The sequence below is a fragment of the Aethalodelphis obliquidens genome, unplaced genomic scaffold (genome assembly GCF_003676395.1).
Source record: "Aethalodelphis obliquidens isolate GAN/ISIS:26980383/991018 unplaced genomic scaffold, ASM367639v1 scaffold7, whole genome shotgun sequence".
Classification (NCBI taxonomy): Eukaryota; Metazoa; Chordata; class Mammalia; order Artiodactyla; family Delphinidae; genus Aethalodelphis; species Aethalodelphis obliquidens.
Window position 1 is genome coordinate 50,982,960 of NW_020837951.1, and position 26,691 is coordinate 51,009,650.

General features: G+C 44.8%; 1 protein-coding gene across 2 annotated transcripts in view; it reads left to right on the forward strand.

The window, feature by feature from the left end:
* The window catches only part of DOCK8 (dedicator of cytokinesis 8), a 221,983-nt gene extending 195,653 nt beyond the window's left edge, over window positions 1-26,330 (forward strand). The window contains exons 40-48 of one of the 2 annotated variants that reach the window (XM_027105744.1): window positions 2,215-2,358; window positions 4,141-4,272; window positions 4,738-4,872; window positions 6,284-6,373; window positions 10,309-10,545; window positions 13,267-13,410; window positions 14,639-14,745; window positions 23,700-23,870; window positions 24,264-26,330. In XM_027105744.1, the coding sequence (XP_026961545.1) occupies window positions 2,215-2,358; window positions 4,141-4,272; window positions 4,738-4,872; window positions 6,284-6,373; window positions 10,309-10,545; window positions 13,267-13,410; window positions 14,639-14,745; window positions 23,700-23,870; window positions 24,264-24,324 (1,221 nt within the window). In that variant the 3' untranslated portion in view covers window positions 24,325-26,330. The remainder of the gene's footprint in view (window positions 1-2,214; window positions 2,359-4,140; window positions 4,273-4,737; window positions 4,873-6,283; window positions 6,374-10,308; window positions 10,546-13,266; window positions 13,411-14,638; window positions 14,746-23,699; window positions 23,871-24,263) is intronic. The other variant, XM_027105745.1, reaches the window with a different exon arrangement.
* Window positions 26,331-26,691: the final 361 nt, after the last annotated feature.

A 26,691-nucleotide genomic window follows, 5' to 3' on the forward strand; every position in this document is an offset into this window, starting at 1 on the left:
TTCTCTTTTCTCTCAAATGAGACATACCAAATCTTTCTGGAAATGTGTGCTTGCAAGTGACAGAATACCTAACCCAGACGGACCTAAGGTAAAAATGGAATTTATCAGCTTGCATGAGAGAGATGAGTCTGGAGTAGCACCTGCCAAACTGGACCTAGGGGTCCAAACAATGTCATCAGACCTCAGTGTCATCATCACTTCCTGTCTCTGCTTTCTGTTACGTCAGCTTCATTCTTCACAGGCTTCCCACACTCACTGAGAGATATTTATGTTTACATATTCCCAGGTTCAAGTCCAGGAGAATAGAGAAATGCCTCATATGTAGCAGTTGCAGAGACAGTCTCAGTGCATCTTATTGGTTCTGACGGGGTCATATGCTCATCTCTGAACCAATCATAGTGGCCAGAGACATGGAATGCTGTGATTGGCTGAGCCAGAGCCAGAGTTGAGGTCCACACATGGAGTTATGGATGGTTTCTCAGGAGGCTATACTTTATAGAAGGATGAAGGAATTCTGGGCAGCATTAACTACAGATGTCTGGTGTTGATTTCTTAAATGCTGTGTGCTTTAGTTTTCAACCTTGTTCTGCTCCAGTAAAATCGAATTTTTTGAAAAGAATTATAAACTGGAGATAAATAAATCTGTGCAAGGAAAATAACTCTGAGGCCACAGAATTCCAAGGAACTGAGATCGTTGAGATTCTATGCCCCAGAGTACAATATTTATTCCACAAATGTAGATATGGATACATTCTCACATAACTGCTGTTACTTTCACCTCCCTAATTCTGAAGCCGGGAAAGTCTGCCTGGAATCTTTTCCCTCTGATGACAGCTAATAAGGCTGCATAACTGCAAATGTATTCCTCTACATGTGGAAAATTGCATACAATACTAATAGCATTCGTTTCTTGGGTCATTAGATTCTTTCAAATGAATTTCTTGGACCTTTTACCATTTCCAATTCAGAAACATCATAATAGAAAGACCAGGTTTGAAAGAAAGGCTGGCCACAAAAGGTTCTGAAGGCCTCCTATATTCCTAAAACTACCTTATAATTTTGGATATGAAGGTACAGGACTGTAAAACTCTCTCTTCCTTGACTGCTAAGGATGAGTCCCTTGATCTTGCGAGCCAGGCCTGCAAGAGGCAGACCGATTTTACTTCACTAGCCAACTCTGGTCCGTTGGTAGTGGCTGAATGGGGTACCATGCTGAGAAGAATTCTGAGACCATATCCAAGCTTCAGGGAAAAGAGTACTATAATTAATTAGTTCTGTCTGCCATGAGTGTAGTTATAAAAGGAATGGCAAATGTGCTACCTGTGTGCAAGTCCTAAGCTACAAAGGTTTCCAGTTTCTTTTATGTTCCATATGCATTTCTTCTATATCCATGAGACAGGTTGAAGAAAATGATTCTTGACCTGTCAAAAGTATGAGAGTCACTGCCAGAGCCAGAACTGGGGTGAGGTGAGTGAGGCACATGAAGTGCAGAATTTAAGGAAGCACTCACTCGTGAGGTCAAGCAAGTTCAGGGTCACTACTTACAGGACCCTGAGAGTGAGTGTTCCCTAAATTTTGTTTTCACCTCGTTCACCCTAATCCTGGCCCTGATCACTGCATTCTCTATGAGACTCTAAACTCTATGGTTTATGTAAAAGAAAAGTGTGTAGAAAGGAGCGAAATGTTTGGGGGGGAGGGGAGAAAAAAAAATAGTAACTGCTGCATTGCCATAAAGATTTCATAAAGAAGACCTTCTCATTTGCAATTGTCATATGATATTATGGCCATTCACCTAAAAGCCAAGTCAGTCATAGCAAGTACTTCAGAGGGTCACTCAGCTGGTGAAACAAGGAGTCTAGTTAACTGTTCGTTGGCCTTTGGCTTTTAAAAACCACGACCCCTGCTGGACGTCCCTTAGGGTCCTTTCTCTAAAGCAACTCAACTATTGTTTACATTGAGGTAAGCGTCCTTCTGTATCTCCCAATAGTTAAAAAGAAAAGAAAATCTTGAGTTTCGAAGGCCAGTTGTTCTGTGCATTCTTTCAAAATGAGTGGCAGCCAAAGGCTCTTCTGGGTGGAATTACAGACCTTGTATGATCAGGGATGGTGAGGACCTTGGAGCCACGGCTTCCTCCTCCGTATGTTATGGGTTCCTGTGGTGCCTTTGTTAGTCAGATTCCCCTGTTCTCCTGGCTCATACTGTGATCTCTTTCAGAATATTTCTTCCAACGTGCTGGAGGAGTCTGCGGTCTCTGATGACACCCTGTCACCGGACGAGGACGGGGTGTGCTCCGGCCGGTACTTCACCGAGAGCGGCCTGGTGGGCCTCCTGGAGCAGGCGGCCGAGCTCTTCAGCACGGTCAGTGCACACAGCTGTCCGGGCTTCCACAGTCAGCCTGAACTCTGGCGTCGGTGCCCTGAGTGCCGGTCTTAACGTCCAGCCAGTCCCACTTCATGATGACACCACGTGCAGGGGCGTGCAGGGCAGGGGAGGGGCTGGAGGGCTTTGACGTATGTAGATTGCCTCAGCTCTCAGGGAGGCGGGAAGGCCCTTCGTCACTGCGGTATTCTGGTGTTCACTGCCTCAGCTCTCAGGGAGGCGGGAAGGCCCTTCGTCACTGCGGTATTCTGGTGTTCACTGCCTCAGCTCTCAGGGAGGCGAAAAGGCCCTTCATCACTGCGGTATTCTGGTGTTCACTGCCTCAGCTCTCAGGGAGGTGGGAAGGCCCTTCATCACTGCAGTATTCTGGTTTTCACTGCCTCAGCTCTCAGGGAGGCGGGAAGGCCCTTCGTCACTGCAGTATTCTGGTTTTCACTGCACGCTCATTGGCTGGGCAGTAGTTTCACAGTATTATTTCCATTTAACAGAGGTGGAAACTAAGCCACAAAGAGGGAAATGGCTTGCCCAGGGTTACACAATAAATCACGAGGCACGTTCTCACTCTCTTATTTTCCCTCTCTTTGAGAGAGGGACTCAGCTGACAGCTGAGTAATCCTCAGGATCGTCACAGACCAGGGACAGCTCAGAGATATGTGAGGGTGGAAGCCATGGAGACTCCCCGCATTAACCTAATCTGGGTCTAAACACTCCTAATAAGAGAAAAATATATAGAGATTAAAAATATATAGATTAAGTCATTGAGATTCAGGGCAGGGAAGAAAGTATGTTGTTCATTTCCATAATTTCCCTACTCCCTCAAATTTTTTTTTTAAATAAATTTATTTTATTTATTTATTTTTGGCTGCACTGGGTCTTCGTTGCTGCTCACGGGCTTTCTCTAGTTGCAGCAAGTGGGGGCTACTCTTCATCGTGGTGTGCGGCCTTCTCACTGCTGTGGCTTCTCTTGTTGTGGAGCATGGGCTCTAGGCACGCGGGCTTCGGTAGTTGTGGCTCGCGGGCTCAAAAGTTGTGGCTCGTAGGCTCAGCGGCCATGGCTCACGGGCCCAGCCGCTCCGCGGTATGTGGGATCTTCCCAGACCAGGGCTCGAACCCATGTCCCCTGCATTGGTAGGCGGGCTCTCAGTCACTGCGCCACCAGGGAAGCCCTCCCTCAAATTTTAAGCCAAGCAGATATTTAATACTTCACTCTGTTTAGCTGATCCAGTTTTGTTTTTGTCTTGATATTTTTCTTTCTTCTCTACTTTTCATTCCCAAGTTTCCATCCTACAATCTATGTATTTTAATTATTATTTTGACTGTCTTCTCTTTTTCCAGCTTTCTCTTTCAGAATTCACATAAAGTCCAAGATACTCTTGTTTTTCCTGGAATTCTAGAAAACCAGGTAGTTAGACCCCTAACTCTTTTCAGGAATGCAATGAACATCTGGCTACAGGAGGACCCCTGGTGACATTTAAATATGCTAAAGCTGCCTTCCTGAATTGTTCTTAGTTCCTGCTGCCAGTCTCCTGTCCTATTTTTTTTCCCCAGGAAACCCCCTTTTCCAACTTAACATTATCAAATAGGACCATTTAGTGTGTCTAATTCAGTTTGAATGCTACAGCCATCTCAAAGATGCTCAGACTTTATTCCTGCTCTATAAAATATTGTGGTGTCCATTCTCCAATGCCTAATGCACTCTGGTTGCTCTTTTAAGTTTCCAGTGGATTAAATTCTCTTTGATTTTTTTCTCCTCTTTCCAAGGGAGGACTGTACGAGACGGTCAATGAGGTCTACAAGCTGGTCATCCCCATCCTGGAAGCTCATCGAGACTTCCGGAAGCTGACCTCCACCCACGAAAAGCTGCAGAAGGCCTTTGACAGCATCATTAGCAAGGTAGCGGGGGCATCCTGGCTAACAGGTCCTATAATCTGGCAGCAGGTGACCCTGTCTCAGAGATGCTTAGCCCTCCTTCCTCTCTAGGGAGTGATTTACCTTAAGGACATCATTACTGTAGCTCTCTCCTATCAAACGGAAGAGGGCTGAGAATAGACAGAGGACCGTGATTCAAACCGTGAAAGAAGGCAGCTTGAATTACTTTACAACCAGGAATGTGAAAATCTTAAATTCACTTAAGAGAAGTCCTAGAAATCTTTCATGGGATTTTTTTTTTTTTGCCATTATTTCCCAAGTTTATTCCATAAACATTAAAAAAACTTTTTAAAGGAGTGAATTCTGTTTGTATTAGCCACAGGAATAGAATGCTTTCTAACCCAACAAGAGAAGACTCCTGCCCTCTCATCTCAGTGGATCCTCATGAATTACATAACTAAGGAGAGGTTTTCTCATTTTGTTCATCAGGGTCATAAGAGAATGTTTGGAACCTACTTTCGAGTTGGTTTCTACGGATCCAGATTTGGGGACTTGGATGAGAAGGAATTCGTTTACAAAGAGCCTGCAATTACCAAGCTTCCTGAGATCTCTCATAGACTAGAGGTAAGACGAGTGATTCTGGGTGATTGACATTGTGTGCTTTACACAAACAGGTTAGAGTGGGTCATTACCACAAAACCGAGAGTCATGGATTCCTCGTTGATCCCATTGCTTGTACAATATCAAGATATTAGGTGAGATCATGAGGTAAAGCAAGATAAGGATAGCTTTCCCCTAAGATTCTGTACCTACTTTTCAAGCTTTGTAAGTGTATATGGTGCATATTTATTTTCAGGAGCATCCACATTCAATCAATGTCATGTGCTTTCTTATAAACCTTTCCAAATTTTAGTAATAGTTGTTCAGCTTGAAGTTTATCATCTTGACTTTGAAGTCATTGGGCCAAATGATCAAATTACCCCTAGAAAATGCTGTGGTCATCCTTCTGGTGTCACCAGACAGCACTTCCCACTTCTGACACGGAGATGCTTGACTAGAGGCCCGCTGTGACCTGGAACAAATGAACTCTCCCTGCTGACCCAGGAGCACCCCTCTTTGGATAATCAGAGTCAGTGTCCCATTACATGGGCTGGCAGCCCCAATCCAACCTGCTGTTTATATTTGATCCGTAACGCAGCAGAAGAGAGCAGCATGTTCTTGGAGGAAAGGCTGGAGAAAAGGAGAAACAACATAGAGAAAAGTGAGAAAAAAAGAAGCAGACGTTGAAAGGGCCAAGCACTAAGAGCGCAGGAGGAAAGTCAAGGGGTGCCCTCAAAACAAAACCGTCTCAGACCGAATAACTGGGCTCCCCTGAACTGCTGACAACAACCAGGGATTCACTTCTTTGCTTTCTTGCTATTGCTTTGAATTTATGCCCTTTCTTGGCTGTCAAACTTAAAACCCTTTCATTGTCCAATTGCTCCATCCGTGCCAAATGAGACAAGAGACTTTAATCCTTACTTGACCCAAAGAAGCCACGGCTCAGAGTGGTTGGGTGACTTGCCCAAAGTTGCTCAGCTCATGAGAGGAATTAGCAATTGACCCCAGGCCACTTGGTTCCCTAATATGTTTCCCCAGTTTAGTACTAGAAGCGTATATTTTATCTTCCTGTGTGCTGTGGTTTGTCCCATTATGGGAAGGCTGGTGACCTCTAAAACCCTAGGGTACAAAAGGCAAGAAATAAATAGTTCCATGCCCCTGGAGCGTCTTTAGGAAATATGATGATGTTGGTTGAATTAGATGTCAAGCATACAGTTTATAGGGAAGCATATATCAGTTTGCAATGCTGGACTTCCTTATGTTTTTATTTTTGTCTCAGGAAACGCTGAACTTGCCTCATTAGCTCAGAGGAACTTTCAGTAATCAAAGAGCATATTCTCCCTTACACTTGTTCCAAACGTATTCCACTTCTGAGAGACAGAGAGTTGCAATATATTAAAATAACCTTTATAATCTGTTGGTTTCTCTTGCCTAGGGATTTTATAGTCAATGTTTTGGTGCAGAATTTGTGGAAGTGATAAAAGACTCTGCTCCTGTGGACAAAACCAAGTTGGACCCTAACAAGGTATGGGAAAATTGCAAAAAACAGCCATCAGGCTCTGATTCCCTTTGTTCTACACCCAAAAACATAACATGACCTCCTCTGTCTGGACTCTTCAAGTCATTTCAGTGCAGCCAAATATTTTTTGTCTATGGTTTAACTACTATTTGGTTAGGTCTTAAAGAAACAATACTCAAAGGCAGGGATCATCATAGGAGCTACCAGTTATTAAACATCATCTGTGTGCCTGACACTGCATTAGACCCTTTACGTACACCATTTTATTTCATCCTCCTAAAGCCCTTTGAAATAAGTGTTGTTATTCCTATTTTACAGATGAGAAAAGAAAGGGTAAGCAACTTTCCAAGATCATGCAAGTGTCAGAACCAGTATTCAAACTCAGGGTCTGTCATCCTCAAACCTGCACTTTTTTTTTAAAGAAGACTCTTTTTTTAAAAAAATTTATTTAATTAATTTATTTTGGGCTGTGTCGGGTCTTCATTGCTGCGCACGGGCTTTCTCTAGTTGCAGTGAGCGTGGGCTACTCTTCATTGCAGTGCGCGGACTTGTCATTGTGGAGGCTTTTCTTGTTGTGGAGCACGGGCTCTAGGCGCATGGGCTTCGGTAGTTGTGGCTCGTAGGCTCTAGAGTTGTGGCCTACGGGCTTAGTTGCTCTGCAGCATGCGGGATCTTCCCGGACCAGGGCTGGAACCCGTGTCCCCTGCATTGGCAGGCGGATTCTTAACCACTGTGCCACCACGGAAGTCCCAAACCTGCACTTTTAATCACTTCTCTTTATTGCCCTTCTATTAAAACCTTGAATCCTCAATTTAAAATATGTTGAAAAGATACAAACTTCTCACTGACAGCATTTGGTGGAGGCCTTCTTTTCAGCCAAGTGCAGGGTCATTGTGCTGTTGGAGGAATGATGAAAAGGGCTTGGACTTCAGTTTCCTCACTTTTCAAGTGAGGGTGTATTCTGTCTCACCCCCAGTTGGGTGTACTGCAATACAATTCTGATGCTCACCACCCAGAGTTAGGGTCAGACTCCACCAGTTACAGGCTCGTCCTGCAGAGATTGCCCTAACTTCAGACACCAGCCTCAAGGCCGCTTGCACTTCTGACCAGACAAATATAAATTTGTGGGTTCCCATAGCACCTCTCAGTACATAAACCACTAGAATGCTTCCCAGAACTCAGAAAAGGGCTACACTGATGATTATAGTTTCATGATAAAGGGTACACATAGGGCAAGATCTGGGATGTATCCCAGAGTTTCTATGCCCTCTCCTTGTGGAATCCAGGCATGTCACCCTCCTGGCATGTCAGTGTGTTCACCAACCGGGAAGGTCTACCAAGCCTTGGTGTCCAGGGTTTTTATTGGGGTCTCATTACATAGGCATGATTGATTAAATCATCAACTACATTACTGAACTCAATCTCCAGCCCCCTCCTACCCCAGCAGCCAGGCTGGCCCAGAGTCTCAGATCTCTAATCAGAAGTTCATTCTTTTCGATGACCAGCCACCATCCTGAAGCCATCTAGGGACCCACCATGAATTACCTCATGAGAATAACAAAGACACTTCTATCACTCAGAAAATTCCAAGGGTTTTTGAAGCTCTGTGCCAGGAAAGAAGGACAAATACCAGACACTTTTTTTTTTTTTTTTTTTTTTTGCGGTACACGGGCCTGTCACTGCTGTGGCCTCTCCCGTTGTGGAGCGCAGGCTCAGCAGCCATGCCTCACGCGCCCAGCCGCTCCGCGGCACGTGGGATCTTCTCGGACCGGGGCACGAACCCGCATCCCCTGCATCAGCAGGTGGACTCTCAACCACTGCGCCACCAGGGAAGCCCCGATACATTCTTTATTATACCACAGGTGATGCCTACCCACTCAGCCCAGCTCACAGACAGATATGCACATGAGAGAGCTTTCTAAGCTGCTGGAAATAATGCAAATTCAAGGTATTTTTAAGGGCTGAGGGACAGAGGAGCAGTCATCATCTGGCAGGCCTATAAAATGAAGAGTTCAAACTCTTCTCTCACTTCTGTCCTCCAAGATATTATGAAGATGATGCAAGTAGGGAGAAGTGTCCAAATCTAAGAGTTTGTTTTTCTACACATTTCAAAGGACTCACTCACTTCAGATACACTCCCTAATCTAGCCTGGAAGCAATAACTGTGGTAAGTAGCTGAGCTAAGCTTCACACAGAAATGTTTGACGTCTTTGAAAGACAGGATTGGCTGTGTGCCCACAGTGATCTGGGCACAGCACATGCCACATAGAGTTACCAGTGACATCCCTGATACGGTGCTCTTTTCCCCTCTGTTAAAACGCCCAAAGTTGGTTGTGAGAGTTTTAAATGAGAATCTGCAGCCAGAATTACAGCCAGATTTCATCACACTCAATAGTGATTTATGGTCTGAGATCAGTGACCTCATCCATCCATTTCAGTGGGTGGGTATTGCAGTGACTATAGTCATTGTTATTCTTTTTTTTTAAATAAATTTATTTATTTTTGGCTGAGTTGGGTCCTCGTTGCTGTGCGCGGGCTTTCTCTACTTGCGGCAAGCAGGGGCCACTCCCCGCTGCGGCGCACAGCCCTCTCACCGCGGTGCCTTCTACCCTTGCGGAGCACAGGCTCCAGGCTCACCGGCTTCCATAGTTGTGGCACATGGGCTCAGCAGCCGTGGCTCACGGGTTCTAGAGCACAGGCCCAGCAGGTGTGGCGCTCGGGCCCAGCCACTCCGCGGCATGTGGGATCTTCCCGGACCGGGGCACAAACCCGTGTCCCCTGCATTGGCAGGTGGACCCTCAACCACTGCGCCACCAGGGAAGCCCAAGGCCTTCTTTCTAAATAAGTGCTCTTCTTCATAGTATGTGTGTGTGTGTTCGTGTGTATGTGTGTACGTATTTTTAATGAAATAGGTGCAGTAAAATTCACTTTTTTGGTGTTTATTTCTATGAATTTTGACAAGCACGTGGAGCCACCACCAAAATCAGACAGAAAAGTTCCGTCACCGCAAAATATTTCCCCATATGCCTCTTTGTATTCATTCCCTCCCTCTGTTTTCAGCCCCTGACAGTCACTAATCTGCATTCTGTCTTTGCAGTCTTGCTTTTCCCAGAATGCCACATAAATGGAGTGATACAGTAAATAAGTGGAATCATAGAGCCTTCTGAGTCTGGCTTCTTTCACTTGGCACGATACATTTGCGATTCATCCGTCTTGTAGGGGTCCATTCCTTTTTATTGCTGAGTAGTATTCTGCTGTAAGGATGTACCACCGTCTGTTTATCTATTCCCCACTTGAGGGGCATTTGGGTTGTTCCTGTTTTTTGTCTATTGTGAATAATGCTGCTATAGACATCTGTGTACAGGGTTTAGTGTAAACACAAGTCTTCATTTCTACTGGGCACGTGCACCAGAGTGGGATTGCTGGGTCATATGGTCAGTATAATTTAACTATATAAGAAACTGCGACCTGTTTCCTAAGGTGGCTGTACCACCGTACATTCCCGCCATCAGTGTGTGAACACTCCAGCTGCTCCCCATCCTTCTCAGCCCTTGGTGTTGTCAGTTGCTTTAGTTTGGCCATTCTAATACACCTGCAGTGGTCATAGTGGTTCTGAAAAGGAAAGCTTTGCTTCTTCTGAATAGCAGTTTGCAAACTCTCATACCAAGTTTCAGTTGGATCAGCAGCTCTGCTAGGAGGGGCAGCTTGTGGACCTGACTTCACACGGGCGCACTCCCGTCCCTTCTCCCAGTCCCGTCTCTCATATCCCTGGGGTGGAGAGGAAGGATGGCCGATGGCTGATGTCTCGCCTGATGCTTTCAGCTTCCGTGGCTTTTGTGAGCGCAGAGGGGTGGTGCTGCCCCTCTGTGTTCCGCGTGCCCCCCAGTGCATCCTGGGTGGAAGTTTGCAGACCAGCTCATCCCTTACCTTTCCCCCCTCAGGCCTACATACAGATCACTTTTGTGGAGCCCTACTTTGACGAGTATGAGATGAAAGACAGGCTAACCTACTTTGAGAAGAATTTCGATCTGCGGAGGTTTATGTACACCACCCCCTTCACCCTGGAGGGCCGGCCTCGGGGAGAACTGCACGAGCAGTACCGGAGGAACACTGTCCTGACCACCATGCACGCCTTCCCCTACATCAAGACCAGGATCAGCGTCATCCAGAAGGAGGAGGTAAAGGCACTGGAGGGAATGGGCTCTGGACAGAGGCCACCACTGAGGGAGTGGGCCTGGGTCACCTCCCAGGCTGACACACAAACCTCCTTCATGCTCCTTCATGGCAGACTCAGGTGCACATCTAAAAAGGGATGCCTTTGAAATATTATTTATGCTGGTTATCCTATCACTCTCGTGGTGCCAGGGAATCCCAGTTAGGCAGCTACATGTTTTATAGCACACTTTATATTTAAGTATTTTCTACTTTAAAGTTATATCTTTAACATAAATCTATGTACGCAATTATAATACTTACTATGTCTTTATATGTTAATGTTAAATTTACATGAAATATCAAAGTTTACAATATCTTTTATTAGATTTTTATATATTTAAAAGCTTACATGTGATTCAGGCAGCGTTCTGTTGTTCATTGTCAGAGGCAGGAACAGCAAGTGAGCAGCCCCAAGGAGTCTGTGTTGAGCTGGAAGAGGGCACCATGCCAGTCAGACAGGAGACCAGTTGCCTTCTAGTCCCAGCATCCTCCTGTGACGTTGCACAAGGCTCTTATCTTCATTCAGTTTCCTTATCTAAATGTTGATACAGGGAAGACCTCTTTCTTTTTTCTGGTTCCATGTGTAGCAGAAGTCTTCAAGTTCATTGTAATGGCACTGATGGAGAAAATCTCTCAAGCTACAAAACTGCTCAAAATTAGACATACTGTAAACATTTTACTTTACAATATATACATGTGCACTTATTTGTCATTCATTTCGTGTAGAGCCACAGCCTTGTCTGTGATTTAGGGTTGGCTGATCACGATTCAGCACTGTCTTTCTTGTATAAACCATATGCAATGTCTACCCATATGCAATGTCCAGGATGTTCAGTTTGGGTTTCTGTAAAGCAGAGTGAGAGCTTAAAGATCCTTGTTAAACAATATAAGAGCAGAATGCTTCTGGATTTTTATGATTTTTTCCCCCTAGCCTTTTACCATTGTCTTGTGCACACCTAATAAGACAGGAATCTTTTTTTTTTTTTTTTTTTTATCGAGGTACGCGGGCCTCTCAGTGTTGTGGCCCCTCCCGTTGCGGAGCACAGGCTCTGGACGCGCAGGCTCAGCGGCCATGGCTCAGGGGCCCAGCCGCTCTGCGGCATGTGGGATCTTCCCAGACCGCAGCACGAACCCGTGTCCCCTGCATCAGCAGGCGGACTCTCAACCACTGCGCCACCAGGGAAGCCCCAACAGGAATCTTTTATAGCAACTTGCTTTCGTAACATCTTGCGCAAGCATTAGCTTGGTTTTCATAGAAACAACTCTTCTTCTTTCCACAGCCATAGTTCACCAGTTTATGCATTATTGAATTAGATTAGCTCATTAAAATAACAAGTGTAACAGGCATAAGCAAGTTGGTAAACAAACACTGATGAGTTGTGGTGAATACACACCTCCCTGGCAGGAGCACGGGGGCTGAGGTTACTGGAGAGCTACCCACCAGCTCAGGTGTTCAGCAGCCACATCAGAGAGTGGTTTTCACAGAGGGCAAAGGAAGCCAGAACTGATGACTCAGCTGAGAGAAGGTTTGCTTAGAAGGCATCTGCTGTATTTCTTACTGTTGTAGACTCTTGAGCACTAGGACATGTCAGCACAGCACAGAAATAAACTCACGGTCCCAATAAGAGTCCTCACAATTTTTCTGGGCCATTTGTAGTTCCCTAAGAACCTCAGTGTGTTAGTTTGTTAGAGCTGTTGTAACCAAGTACCACAGACTGGGTGGCTTCAACAACAGAAATTTCTTGTTTTATAGTTCCAGAGGCCAGAAGTCAAAAATCAAGGTGTTGGCAGGGTTGGTTCCTTCTGAAAGACGTGAGGGAAGGATCTATTCCGGGCCTCTTTCCTTGGCTTGTAGATGGCTGCCTTCTCCCTGTGTTTCTTCACGTCATCTTCCCTCTGTGCATGTCCCTATGTCCAGATTTCCTCTTCTTGTAGAGACATATAGGTCATATTGGATGAGGGCCCATCCTAATGACCCCCTTTGAACTTGGTTACCTCTATAAAGACCCTGTCTCAAATAAAGTCACATTCCGAGGTACTGGGGTTTAGGAATTAAATACTTGAATTTGGAGGGGACATGACTCCATCAATAAAATTCAGAAAAGGTCATACTCCAAGCCAACAGAACTTAGCAACTAGCAGATTGACCCTTAAGAGAATTCTCTTTACTAAGAATTCATCTTCAGGGTGAGTTAGAAAAGGCACACGTGATGCCAAAATCGTGTGTTATGGTGGAGAAGAAAATCTTGACTGCTGTGCTTCTAACAGCTTTCCCAATTATAAGTCAAGTAACTTCTTCCACAATAGGAAAGGAAACCTAACAGTGTAGAAAAAAACATGGATTTTGAATGTGGACATTATTGTGGTCAAAATCTGACCTCCCCACTTATGACCTGTGTCACTTACTTAACCTTACAAATCCCTCTTTGACTGCAAAGTGGAGAGAATAGGAAGTTGTTTAAAGAAGTAAATCATAAATGCATGTAAAATTCCTGGAACATAATAAGTCCTCAAGAAATGTTAGGCTCTTCCTTCCTCTTAACCTATCCTGATTATTCTAAATTTTTCTGAAAGCCTTCTTAGCTGCTGCTTCAAACCCAGTGTCCTCTTTGTCATAGCTTCAGGTTTGTCCGTGGCTTATAAGACCTGACAATGACTTTCCTACATTTATGTCTTACGTTCAGTTTGTTTTGACACCAATTGAAGTTGCCATCGAAGATATGAAGAAGAAGACCCTGCAGTTAGCAGTTGCCATTAACCAGGAGCCTCCTGATGCCAAGATGCTTCAGATGGTGCTGCAAGGCTCCGTCGGAGCTACTGTCAATCAGGTAAGCGAAACCAGCTGGTGGCAACTCCTCTGGTTCTTGTTATTTTGATTCGTGTTACTATATGCCTGCACCCTTTCTTGAGGTCAATGAGGAGTCTGATCAACATACAAATGATGTTCCTAAGCTTAGACGGAACACTTGAGGAGGTCCCTTCTGCTTCATGTAACAACCCAAGGTAGACGAGAAATCCTAGAGATGAGTGGACCGTGTCTAAGGAGTAGCATTTTTTGGAGAAGTTGGGACCAATCCTGGCAATATGATCCAGATGGAGTGCTTAGTCATGCCCAATTTAGGCAGAGTTGTTGCAAGGCTTGAGATAAATCTGAGAAGTCCTGTAGGAGAGAAGGGAAAGGGTCTAGGACATTGAACCCCTGGGTCAGTCACCAGATCAAACCAGTATGCCAGGAGTGTTGCTAAGCAGGAGTGACCTGGAACCGGCTTCTTGGGCCACTTCAAAACAGACTGGATCTTCTCAGACCCATTAGAATTCTAACTCCGATCTCAGCATGGAACTAATCCGGCCTCAGATGGAGGGCATACGAGCTTAGTTCTCTCTGTCCAGTGTGCTTCCTTAATTTCAGAACTAGATCAGTACCTCCCACACAAAAACTCAATGAGTGCTATGACCCTTTCCTCATTCGGCACAACTGGACTCCCCAGCAAAAATTCTCTGTCCACAAAATATCAAGGGGACAGAAATAGTATTTGTTACATTTCTATGATCAGAAAATATTAGGAGGCTTTTGCTTTTGTAAGTCCCAATCTTTTAATGAAAATGGAAGACTTTATAAGCCCACAACCATAGATTACACATGTACTATGCATATCTCTGACTCAAGCCAGCAATTACGCAAAAGGGTGCTTGCCACTAGGGCAACTAGACAAATGAATATGAATGGCTGGATCAAGAGAATCTCTATTTTCAGAAAAGCAACTCTAATCACATACCCTTTGATGCAGTATATTACCTTTCTGTATGAAGGAAAATCTGTAATTAGTAGTATTTGATTAAGGAAATACATTTATACTTTTGAATATTCTCCTAAAACTGCAAACTCCTCCTAAGGGATCAGCATTTTCCTGAGAAGTTCAAGACCTTCCTTGATTTTTTGTTTTGGTCAAACTAACAAAATTAATTCTTCAAACTATGACCTCACTCCCAACATTTCCTCCCAAGTAATTTCACTTTCTTTCCAACATCAGTAATGTTTTTCACTTTTCCCATCAGGGACCACTGGAAGTAGCCCAAGTATTTTTGGCTGAAATTCCAGCTGACCCAAAACTCTATCGACATCACAACAAGTTGAGATTATGCTTTAAAGAATTCATAATGCGGTAAGAGGGGAAATGGCTGGGATTTCAGTAGAGCAGTGGTTTTCAAATTGTGGTCCCCAGGCGAGCAGATTCAGCATCACTTGAGAAATCTGCTAGAGAGGAAAATTCTCAGATACCAGTCAGACCTACTGAGTAAGACTCTCCAGAGGTGGGACCCAGCAACCCGTATTTTAACAAGTCCTCCAGGGGATTCGGACGCGTGTTCAAGTTTGAGAAGCCTGCATAGAGCAACACTACTTGCACTAGTAGCTCACAAACTGTACGGTGCATTCATATTTATCATCTCACATTGTAAAATAAATCTTCATTTTACAAAAGAGGAAATGGAGGTTCAGAGATGGGAAATGATTTTACTTAAGGTCACACAGCAAGTTAGTAGCAGAGTTGAGTTCAAACCAGGTCTTCTGAATCCAAGTAGCGAATACTTCCTTCAACGTGATGATGTTCCACTGATGAATTAGAGCCTGAGAGGTTCTTGGCATGGGCAGTCTTTGTAGTTTCCCATATCATACAATAACTTATTTTTATAAATGTAAAAGACTGCCTCAAATTGAGAGATAGAGGCGAGATTCTAAAACTAGAATTTTACAAAGGTATCAATCATCTCTATGGCAATTCCCACTGGCAGACAAGCGTCCTCTCTGCTCCTGAATTCTGCAGTAGAGCTGGCTCCAAGAGCAGCCTGTTCAGGCTGGATAGGAAGTGAATCTTGGGACAAGGTCTTGCAAGTTGCTGCAATGCACACAGGTATACTGGGACTCCTGTGGCCCTAAAAGGAATGATTATGAAGGATGTGGATGGCGCCTCACGCATAAGAGAGAAGGACATCAGAAGTACATGTACTAATATTTCTTTTCACCCAGGGTCTTAGAGCAGCATATAAAGTATAGGAATATCTTCACTTGGCAGGTGGGGATAAAGGAGGCTAAAAGTTAAAGTTTGCTAAATTCAGTGAAAACTCACCAGAATGCTAGTGTCAGGTGAGGTTCTCCTCCTTCACAGGCTTTGGTGAGACATATGTAAATTTGCTACATATAAGGGAGACATTCTTTGTCCTGCGGTGAATCTCAGCTGCTTAATAATAGGGGTGTGTGTGTGTGTGTGTGTGTGTGTATGTGTGTGTATGTGTGCGTGCACACTATACATATGCACATACATACACATGCACAGACAGAAATTATATTTATTAATGTTTTGTATTTGAATTGTTTCCTGTATTTCATAACAATTTTGACATTACACAAAATCTAGATATTCTTCAGTAAAGTGCATTTTCATAAAACGAAAGGCTAGAAAAGTATTGGGGGAATTTTTAAAGATCAATTTACTTTCCACGTATCTTCATATAAAATGAAGTTATTGTGAAAAGCCCATGAAGGTGGCAGTGGCCCGGGCCTCTCTGGACCTCTGCAAGGACCTGTGAAGTGTTTAATGAGCACACACTAGGACCCAGGTATGATATTCGTTGTAGGAATACAGGAGCTGGGTGTTCCTCTGCTCCTGACAATAGGACTTTTACCTGGCTAAATAACAAAGCAATGCAGCATGTTCTAAGAACTGTGGAGAGTACACAAAATATAGGGCTAAGAGTTCAGAAAAGAACGGTCAGTTGCAGTCTGCAGTGGCTAGGGAAAGCTTTGTGGGAAAACATCACTTAAACCTCGTCTTGGGTATGTAGGTGGTAAGAAGCGGGCAGTGGGAAGACAGAGGCATTACTGGTAAAGGGACCAACAGTAGCACAAGACTCAGAGGCAGGGCTGTCCTTGATACGTCTGGGCTCCTCTGAGTTGGCAAGACCAGTGCATTCTGTGGGCATGCCAGCACAGGGAGGGGAGCCTGGGAAGACAGCACTATTGACAAGTGGGGCTCTGAATAGAATATAGATGTAAAAGGAAGCTTGCTAAGAGAAGTGATTTTTTAGTTAAAATGTCCTTATAAAATCCCTGTCGAGGGCTTCCCTGGTAGCGCAGTGGTTGAGAGTCCGCCTGCCGATGGCTGCGGACCTTCCCCCTGCTGGGTGGGCTGCCGCCCTGTTCTAGGAATGCCACAAGAATATCTGTCAGCGCTTCTCAAACTTCACTGTGCAAAACAAATGACCTGGGGATCTTGTCAAAATGCAGATTCTGATTCAGTAGTTCTGGGGTGGGCCTGAGACTCTGCATTTCTAACAAGCTCCCAGGTGCTGCTGCAGCTGCCAGATGGGACCGATCTTTGAGCAGAGGCTGCAAAGCTGTAGAGGTTGCTTGATTGCTGCCATCTCACATTTTCTCCTCCCTGCCCCCTCCCCGAGGGCTTCACGCGTCAGGTCCTGCCTACTGTCACTCACCCTTTTTCCTCCCCTTTCCTCCCTTCACAGGAGGAAATGTGCCATTACTATTAACACCTTTGAACAACTATAGATGCCAGTTCATTCAGCAAACATTTATTGAGCCCATACTTTGTGCCAGGCACCCTGCTACCTGTGTGCAAAGATGAAGTTCCAGTACAAATGAGACAAGGCTACAGGCAAAACAGTACTTCTGCTCACTACTTCATTGTCAAAGTCGAAGTACAGTGACTTTCATTCCACTTTATTTCACATGCATCAAAAGTAGTGGGTGAGGGCTTCCCTGGTGGCGCAGTGGTTGAGAGTCCACCTGCCGATGCAGGGGACACGGGTTCGTGCCCTGGTCCGGGAAGATCCCACATGCCGCGGAGCGGCTGGGCCCGTGAGCCATGGCCACTGAGCCTGTGCATCCGGAGCCTGGGCTCCACAACGGGAGAGGCCACAACAGTGAGAGGCCCGCATACCACTAAAAAAAAAAAAAAAAAAAGTAGTGGGTGAGATTGTGGTGAAGGTTGCATAACTGTATTAATCTACTAAAACTAATCAAACTGTATTATTTACAAGGGTAAATGTGATGATCTGTAACTTATACCCTCAGTACAAGTAGTAGGTGAGGAAACCTTCCTTTCCTCCATTGCTTAATTGCTTCTCAAGTCCAATCAGCAAGTCACAGCTTTGTAATGAATAGAGGAATTGTTTGGTCAGGTTGTTTGCACCCCTGTGTTTTCTCCCTGGAACCCGCTATCAGCAGAGATGATGCAGGAGTGGAAAATGTTTGGGTGTGAAACCGTTCCCGGTGTTGCCTTGAGTGAGCTCCAGCTTCTCAGCAGACTTGGGCTGTAGGTCGATAAGCCCAGGTTTCCAAGGTGAACATAAGTGAGCCTTCCAAGGCTGATTGCTAATAACGGAAATGTACACTTGCTGGGTACACTGTAGCTGGGTCCTGCCACTGGGCAGTGGCCTGTCTGACTCAGCTGTAGTGGGCCTGGATGAAGCCATAAAGAACCTGGCAGGCTGACCTGCTGCAGCTGACACCTGATCCACCCAGTCCTGCAGCTCTTCAGATGGTTGCCAAGTTGGGGCCTGGATCCCCTTCTGAAACATCTCAGGGTTTCAGAAGCCAAGATGGAGAGGTACAACATACTGTTTCCCTCCTCTGCTCCCCAGAGCACCCAGACCATTTTAAACACTGTAATCTGTGCCAGTCTGTGGTTTTAAATTTTCCTCTTATATTTCTGTCTTAGTCAGCTTGGGCCACTATAGCAAAATACCGCAGACTGAGTAGCTGAATAACAGACATTTATTTCTCGCAGTGCTGGAGGCTGGGAAGTCCAAGCTCAAAGTGCCCGCAGATTCAGTTCCTAGGGAGAACCCTCTTGCTGGCTTGTAAATGGCCGCCTTCTCACTGTATCCTCACCTGGTAGAGAGATGAAGAAGATAGCTCTCTGGTCTCTTTCTACAAGGGCACTAATCCCATCATGTGGGTCCCACTCTCACGGCCTAATTGAAACCTTCATTCTTCCTAAAGGCCCCACCTCCAAATCCCATCACATGGAAGTCACATGTGAATTTTGGGAGGGACACAAACCTTCATTCCATAACATGTGAACTTTCTCATTCTTATAAAGACTAAGTGATTTTTAAATTCATTTTTTATATTTAAAGGAAAGAGAGCAGGACTCAATGGCACCAGGTCCAGGTTGCCTTTAAGGGACATAGTTTCAGATACATCAGTAGAGTTCCACCGCATAAATGGTCGAAGAGTCTTAACGGGAGTTAAGGTCTGTGAAGAGGAAGGAGAGGCCAGAGGAGAACCAACTGTGTGTAGTGTGGGTGGAAACAGAAGCAGTAGGTGAAAAGAGATCTGAGTATTTGGTGGGAAAACAAAACCTGAAACATTAGCTGACAAAACAAAGCCTGAAACATTACGAGAGGTTGCTCGAGAGCAGGTCCATAGCAGGGACATATGAAGGACTTCTGTCCCTTTTCCAGGTCACAGGGACCTGTCTTAGTGGGCCTAGGAGGCTGGGTGGAAAACTGAGAGCCGAGTGGAGCAGCACACACACACACACACAGACACACACACACACACACACACACACGTGCACGTGGCTTCCCCCTCCCAGGCCTTCTGCAACCATTCCCAAGAGGAAAAATTCCATTTCAGTTACAGTGCTATCCTGTCCTCTTCTCTTAGCGCATCTCCATCCCTGGTTCTCTTGAACAAGGTCTCGATCCTCAGGGCTTGACGGTGCTCTCACTTCAGGGCCAGGGCACCGCGTGGGAGGGTGTCTGGGCTGACTGTGAAATCGAGAATAGTGTGCGATCGTCGGAACCACAGGCCTCTGTAACTCCTCAGGACAGAAGCCCAGGGCCCAAGGAGGCAGAAGACAGTATAATGTGAGTCAGGTCCTAGAGACTAGCCTAGAGTCTGATCTAGGCAGACCCCACCCCCCGCTGGGTTCTGGGGTGTTCAGCAGGTCCTCAGAACCTGCTTCCAGGTGTCAGACTCGAGACTGGACACCTTCCCAAGCCCGTAGTCCCAATCTCGCCCCCTTAGGAGGAGGAAGCAGGGCCACTGTGACTTCCCCGAGGCAGGGAGCCCCACCGGCCCCTCTGGGGCCGCCCAGCCAAGGGAAGTAGAGGGGGCTCAGGGCGACAGCCGGGGGATCCAGCCACGGCTGCTCCTGTCTGCCCTGGGGTGCGCTCCCTGCCCCCGTGGTGCCCTGCTCCTTCGGCCTCAGGCGCCTCCCCGCAGGCAGCAGCGGGGCATCCAGGACAGTGCTCCTGGTGGGCTGTCTCCCCCGCTTCGCTCCAGGAGAGGCAGGCCACGCCGCCTGCACAGCACTCCTCCCGCAGCCGCTTGGTCAGGTCCTCACATGCCCCACACCATTTCATCCTCATAAACCCACTTTATAGATGAAGGAAGTGCGGTTGAAGGAGACCACGATTAGCCCAAGGTCACACAGCAAGTAAGTGGCAGAACCAGGAATTAGACTAGCCTTCCACTGAGACCGGCTGCCCTTGGGATCTGGGGTTTGGTAGAGGTTGGGCTGGGAGGGAAGAAATGCAGGGGACAGTGCTGGAGGTGCCAGCCGAGGTGGCTCTGACCAGGGGACCCTCACATCCACTGCAGCCCTTCCTGTGGAAAGGCCAGATGTTCCTTTGGTGCCCTGCCCCCAAATAATCCTTCCTCAACTTCAAGGGCCTAGACCACATATATCACTCCAGTCACGGGAGGGGGTGGGGAGCCAATCCCTCAGTTTCTCCGGTATCTCTCCTCTCCCTCCAGCAGCTGTATTTTTTCACTGGACCTTAGCTGGAGACTTGCTAAAGTGTTACCAGGAAGAAGATGAGAAACGCCGAATACTACAAATTGGGACTCGGGAGAGAATAGTTCCAACTTGAGACCAAGACCGTATGCCTTGGATTCTAGCTGGAAGGGTCAGGGTCTTTCCTAGGCAGCATTTGTGGTGTTGGGGTTATGAGTGTGGGCTCTCGGGCCTAGTTGCCTGGCTTCACATATTCACTCTGGGACTTCCCTGGCGGCACAGTAGTTAGGAGTCAGCCTGCCACTGCAGGGGACATGGGTTTGATCCCTGGTCCGGGAAGATCCCACATGCCACAGAGCAACTGAGCCCATGTGCCACAACTACTGAGCCCACGTGCCACAACTACTGAGCCCGCGTACCACAACTACTAAAGCCCGTGCGCCTAGAGCCTGTGCTCCGCAACAAGGGAAGCCACCACAATGAGAAGCCCGCACACCGCAACAAAGAGTAGCCCCCGCTCGCTGCAACTAGAGAAAGCCCGTGTGCAGCAATGAAGACCCAACGCAGCCAAAGATAAAACAATAAGTAAATAAATAAATAATATCTACTCTGCCTTAACTAGCTGTGTGACCTTGGGCTAGTTACCCAACCTTAGTTTCCCCAACTGTAAAATGGGGATAAAATAGTAACTACCTCTTAAAGTTAGTATCAAAAGAGTCAATTCAGAGAGCTTAGAATAGGACTTGGCACATATGAAGTGATTGATGAATATAACATTATGGGGCAAATAGAAACCAGATTGATTTACATAGGAAAGAGACTTAATCTGATTTAAATATAGACATTGTCTGCCCATGACTTGTGTGCCTCTGTAAGGTTTGTAACATAACACACAGTGGGGCTGATGAGACATCAGCCTGGGAGCAGCAGGATCCTGGATTTACATCCACCTTTCCTGTTCCCAAAGGTGTATGACTCTGGACAGGGCACTTCATCTCTTTGCATCTTAGTTTCATCAACTATGAAAAAAAAGGGACTGGAATATAAAATCTCTGACATCCCATCATCATTCTTATATAGAACAAATAGTTTCTGCACTCAGACTGGGTCTATCAGGAATAGTAACAATAATAATAATAACAATAAGTGTTCTAGGTTTTAGCTATGTAACAGTACTATTCTAAGCATTTTATATATTTAATTCATTTAATCTTTACAAAAATTTATGAGGTAGGCTATTTTCACCATCATGTCACAGGTGAAGAAACTAAGGCATGGAAAGCTTAAGTAACTTGCCTAATGTCACAAAGCCAATAAGTAGCAAAGCAGGATTCAGAGGTGAGCACTCCAGCTCCAGAGCCTGTTCTCTCTAGGAAGTACATTCAGTTGCCAGTAACAGAATGGAATTAAGAGTGGCTTAAATAAGATAGAAAATTATTTTTCTCTCATATGAAACAAGATCAGAGATAGGCATCCCAGAGCTGTGTGGTGGTCACTGGACCTTAGCTGGAGACCCTGGCTCTTTCCATTCTTTTGCTCTGCTATCCTGGTTATAGTATATCCATCCTCATAGTCACAGAATGGCTGCTAAGGCTCTGGCCATCACAACTACATCCTAGGCAGGTATCAGGAATAGAAATGAGGAAAGAGCAAAAGGCTACACCCCTTTAAAGAGCTTTCCTAGTGACTTCATCTTATAGCTCTTCAGCCATCCCTATTTATAAGGGAGGCTAGGGAATGTAAGTTTCCAGTTGGGTATACCACCTGGAGTTCTGCTACTAAGCAAGAGAGGGAATGGGTTGATGAAGCAACTAGCAATTTTTTGGCCATACTGAGGGACTGATATGTGAGCTGTGCTGAAGGAGCGTCACAGAGAAGGGAGGGCAAGAGATGCAGAGGGTGAGGGCTGCATGACCACCCTCTCTGTAGAAAAGACACCTTAGATAGAGGACTATGAAAGTTACCCCCAGCAAAACCGGGAACCATGTTCTGGAAGCACAACTTCCCACCCTTTCTAGTCCCCATCAGTCTGGTTTCTGTAGGACTCTGCTGAAAAATCCCAGCACATCGACTGTAAGAAAATGCTTGTGTTCAGTGAACTTATCAACAAAGGGAGCAGCAAAGGAGGGGGCTGTCTGGAATGGTGGTGTCACTGAGTGAAAGTTGCACAGTTCAGCTGTTTGTGGACCTAATGAAAATGTTACAGATAGGACCATTTTTAAAAAATGATTTGCAATGTAGTTATATGATCCTGTATACATTTCCCAAGAGATGTGGCTCTTCTCTAGGAGGGAAACATAATGCATGGCTCTCTTTAGTTTATGGATTTAAATTAACATAGTGGAAGTTATTTTAACTTTAATAAGAAAATCTAGAGAATATAATCTAAATGGAAGGAAGAAATACAGAAAATGTCTATGAAACAACTTTATAAGGTATAAAATTTGTTAAAATATAAAGTTAAAAAAATTCGCTCCACCTATTAATATATTTGTCTTTTTAAAACACTATATAAAAATTTAAAAATTTTTTAAGTAATAAAAAAAAAGAAAGAAAGAGCAACCAAACCAAAAAACCAAATCCACCAATGAACAAGAGCTAAAAACTATACTAAAAAAAAAACAAACAAAACACTATATATATTTATAGCTATTATGTCTTCTGATAACAAAGATCACAGAGAGTATAGTTGCTTCTTCCAAAGTTTGCGGAGTAGCCATCCCCAAGTTAGCAGTTCACTCCTGGAGGTCTCTTGTCTGCCAGTGTTACAAAACTGGTCCTTGAAGTCTCCTTGAAGAAACTGATTTCATTTTACACATTGTGGTAGCTCATAACTGTTAGTTTAAGAGGCAATAGAAAAATAATAAGGGGTGATGTAGATTTCTCAGGATTCAAAGGCTATATACCTCCCCTTCCTACCTCTTCCCTGAAACCTTGATATGTAACCTTTGGTATCCTACAGTTTGCTTCAATTAATGTCAAACTTAAAAGATAAGTGAAAATCCAGTTAAGGGCGTGGTTTTGGCTTCCAGGGTGAATTAAATCAATCCATTCTGGGCTTCCCTGGTGGCGCAGTGGTTGCGAGTCCACCTGCCGATGCAGGGGACATGGGTTCATGCCTCGGTCTGGGAAGATCCCACATGCCGCAGAGCGGCTGGGCCCGTGAGCCATGGCCGCTGAGCTTGTGCGTCCGGAGCCTGTGCTCCGCAACAGGAGAGGCCACAATAGTGAGAGGCCCGCGTACTGCCAAAAAAAAAAAATATATATATATATATATATATATATAATTTGTAAGCACTTAAAACTTGTATGAAATGCAACCTCATTTTCTCCCCACCCTGATATTTGCATCTCAGATGCGGTGAAGCCGTAGAGAAAAACAAGCGTCTCATCACAGCAGACCAGAGAGAGTACCAGATGGAACTCAAAAAGAACTACAACAAGCTGAGAGAGAACCTCAGGCCAATGATAGAGCGGAAAATTCCAGAACTCTACAAGCCGATATTCAGAGTTGACAGTCATAAGAGGTAAGAAGAGGGCAGGGGAGGCCTCTTCCCAGAGGATAAAGGATAGCGCTTGAGGCCCAGCAATCAGAACTGCAGAACCTCTGGGTGTGGGAGCGGGCCCTGGAATCAGAGAAGCCACCCAAGCGTGATCTGCTCTGCTTGCATCCCGCTGCCCTTGTGCCTTCTTGACCTCTCCGGGGCCCCTCCATGCGGCCTTCTGCCAGCCATCTTCCCAGGGCCGAATTACTGCCTGTATTTCTTCCGGCACAGCGCGAAGGCATGGCCACACTTTCCCATACTTACTTACTTTACTGAGTTCTCCATGATTGATGTACTTTTCTAGTGAGTGATTTTCCTCTTTAAAAGGCTAACTGATGTTTCTTACTTCTGTCCTCTCTCCCTCCTTAATTTCAGAGACTCCTTCCACAGATCTAGTTTCAGGAAATGTGAAACCCAGTTGTCACAGGGCAGCTAAGAAAAGCTATCTTCACGCATGAAGACTGGAGGCCCTGTGACCCTGGAGAAGGACCCGCTGGAACTTAAAACAGGACATTTGCCGCACAGGACATGCCACATGCTCCCTGGCCAGACAGCACTCTGGAAGCTTTGGGATCCAAGTGACCATGGGAATTACACCCAAATGGGGTCTGAGCAGATCTGGGGCATTTGGGGGATGGAGGTGGTGGAGGATGGTTAATCAGGGGTGCCTGTATATTTATTAAGCCATGTTTTTTCACATAATTGTGCAAAACAAAGCATAAACAGCATCTCCTGCTGAGTGGTCAGGAACTGATGACTTCCTCCCGCCTGTATTTGAATTTAACCTGAATTTAGATAAACCCAAATTGCCCAAGGGAAAATGGACAAGTTGTCCACCAACTATTCAGAGTGAACTTCTCTCCTCCCCTCTTTATGGGAAAGGAAGGTGACCTTGCTGGAGTACAAAACATTTCCAATAAAACTGTGAGGAGAGGCCTTACTAGAAATCCGAAGATCCTGAAGGCTGGAAATGTGGGGATCAATTAATTATTTGTGAACTTGTTACCCTTTTGGTAACGGTGGACTAATTGTTGTATAGTTATTTTTGCTTTATTGTTCTGTTAGGTGGTTAATTTAACATGCATTTATAGAGGAGCACACTCGAAGCACTGAGTTAGGAGATAATGGTACTCTGAGTGACCTGCCCAAAGTTGCAGATGCTGCAGTTACTTAAATTGAAACAATTCTCCTCCAAAGCTTTGCGTTTTTTCTTATGCTCGCTCCTGCTTGCTCTTTTTCTCATCCTCTCTGGGACCAAGTTTATTTTTATAAAAGGGTAATATTTCTACTTTCATTTCTGAACATTGTGCATGTGTACATCAACTAAAGAATATATTCAGGATTCTTTGGACAGTGTACTTTAGGAGAAAGAGGAACAAAGTTATTATTTGAGAATTAAATTATATATTTTTTAATATGAATGATTACCTTGACTGGTACTAAAAATGTAATAAGAATTGCAAGCAAAATGTTTCCCTTTGCAACTCGTGTTTTTTATTTCGACAACTCATGACTTTTGTAAAGCATTTCAGAGAAGAAGAAAGATGCATGATCATGGCCTTGGTCAAACAGTGCTATCCAGGGTCACCCCTCGTATATAATATTTAATCTTGGTGGTCATGAGAGAGAATTTAATTTGGATATCCAAGAACTTTTTGCTTACACCATCAGGTATGCATGAACTTATATTCTGAAAGAGGACTGTTTTGTTTTTAAATTACTAAAGCTTACTAGTTTAAGGGGCAAACTTTTTGTTTTTTAGGCATTTGGGGCAGAACTCTTTCTAAAGTATATGATATGTTTGTTTTCTTAAATGAGTACGCATGACATATTTTAATTCCATGTGTTGTTAAGTATCTTCTGTGTGGGAGACACTGGGTGAGACCAAGGTCAAACCACATTGTCACTGCCCTCCAAAGCCTCTTAGTTTAGTGAGGAAGAGCATCTGTATGGCTGTAGCCGTAATACACAGCAGACTAGAGCAGGCCCTGTGGAAGGTAACCTTTCCTGAGTGACTCCAGGGTGGCCATTATTATCAACACCTATTATATTTTGCCCTCAAACAATAAGCCTTAGGTGGTAAGTAAGGTAGGCCTGGCTTTGAACTCTAAAAGCCCTAATAATCCTATGACCTAAAATATTCTGGATTAAATGTCCCCTGCTTTTAGATACGTGTTGTCACTTTTGATTTCAGTCTCTCTTATACCGCAGTGGGTACCACTTGCTTCACAAGTGCAAGGGCTGTGTCCACTGTTGCATTTCTATCCCCTAGCCCAGAACTCAACACACAGAAGACATTTAATAAGCATAAGCTGAATAATTAAATGAATGAATGAGTGTGAATAGGCCTGCTTCTAGACCAGCACTGTGCAGTAGAAATATAATACAAGCCACATATGTCACTTTAAATTTTCTAGTAGACACATTAAAGAAAATCGGGAAGAGAAACAGGTGACAGTAATTTTAATAATACATTTCATTGAACCCAATATATACAAAATATTATCAATTCAACACGTAATTAATATGAAAAATTATTAATGAGGTATTTTACATTCTTTTTTTCATACTGTGTCTTCAAACTCTGTATGTATGTGTTTTATATTTAGAGATTTTACACTTTACACTTAATCTCAAGTCCAGCCACATTTCAGGTGTTCAATAGCCACATGTGGCTAGTGGCTACTGTATTGGATGGTACAATGCTAGAAGCTTCCAACTTTTATAACGTGATGCCTCTGATCTGTGGGCTCAGACTATAGATAACCAATGTAGGAAGAATACTGTCTAGAGTAAGAAAGAA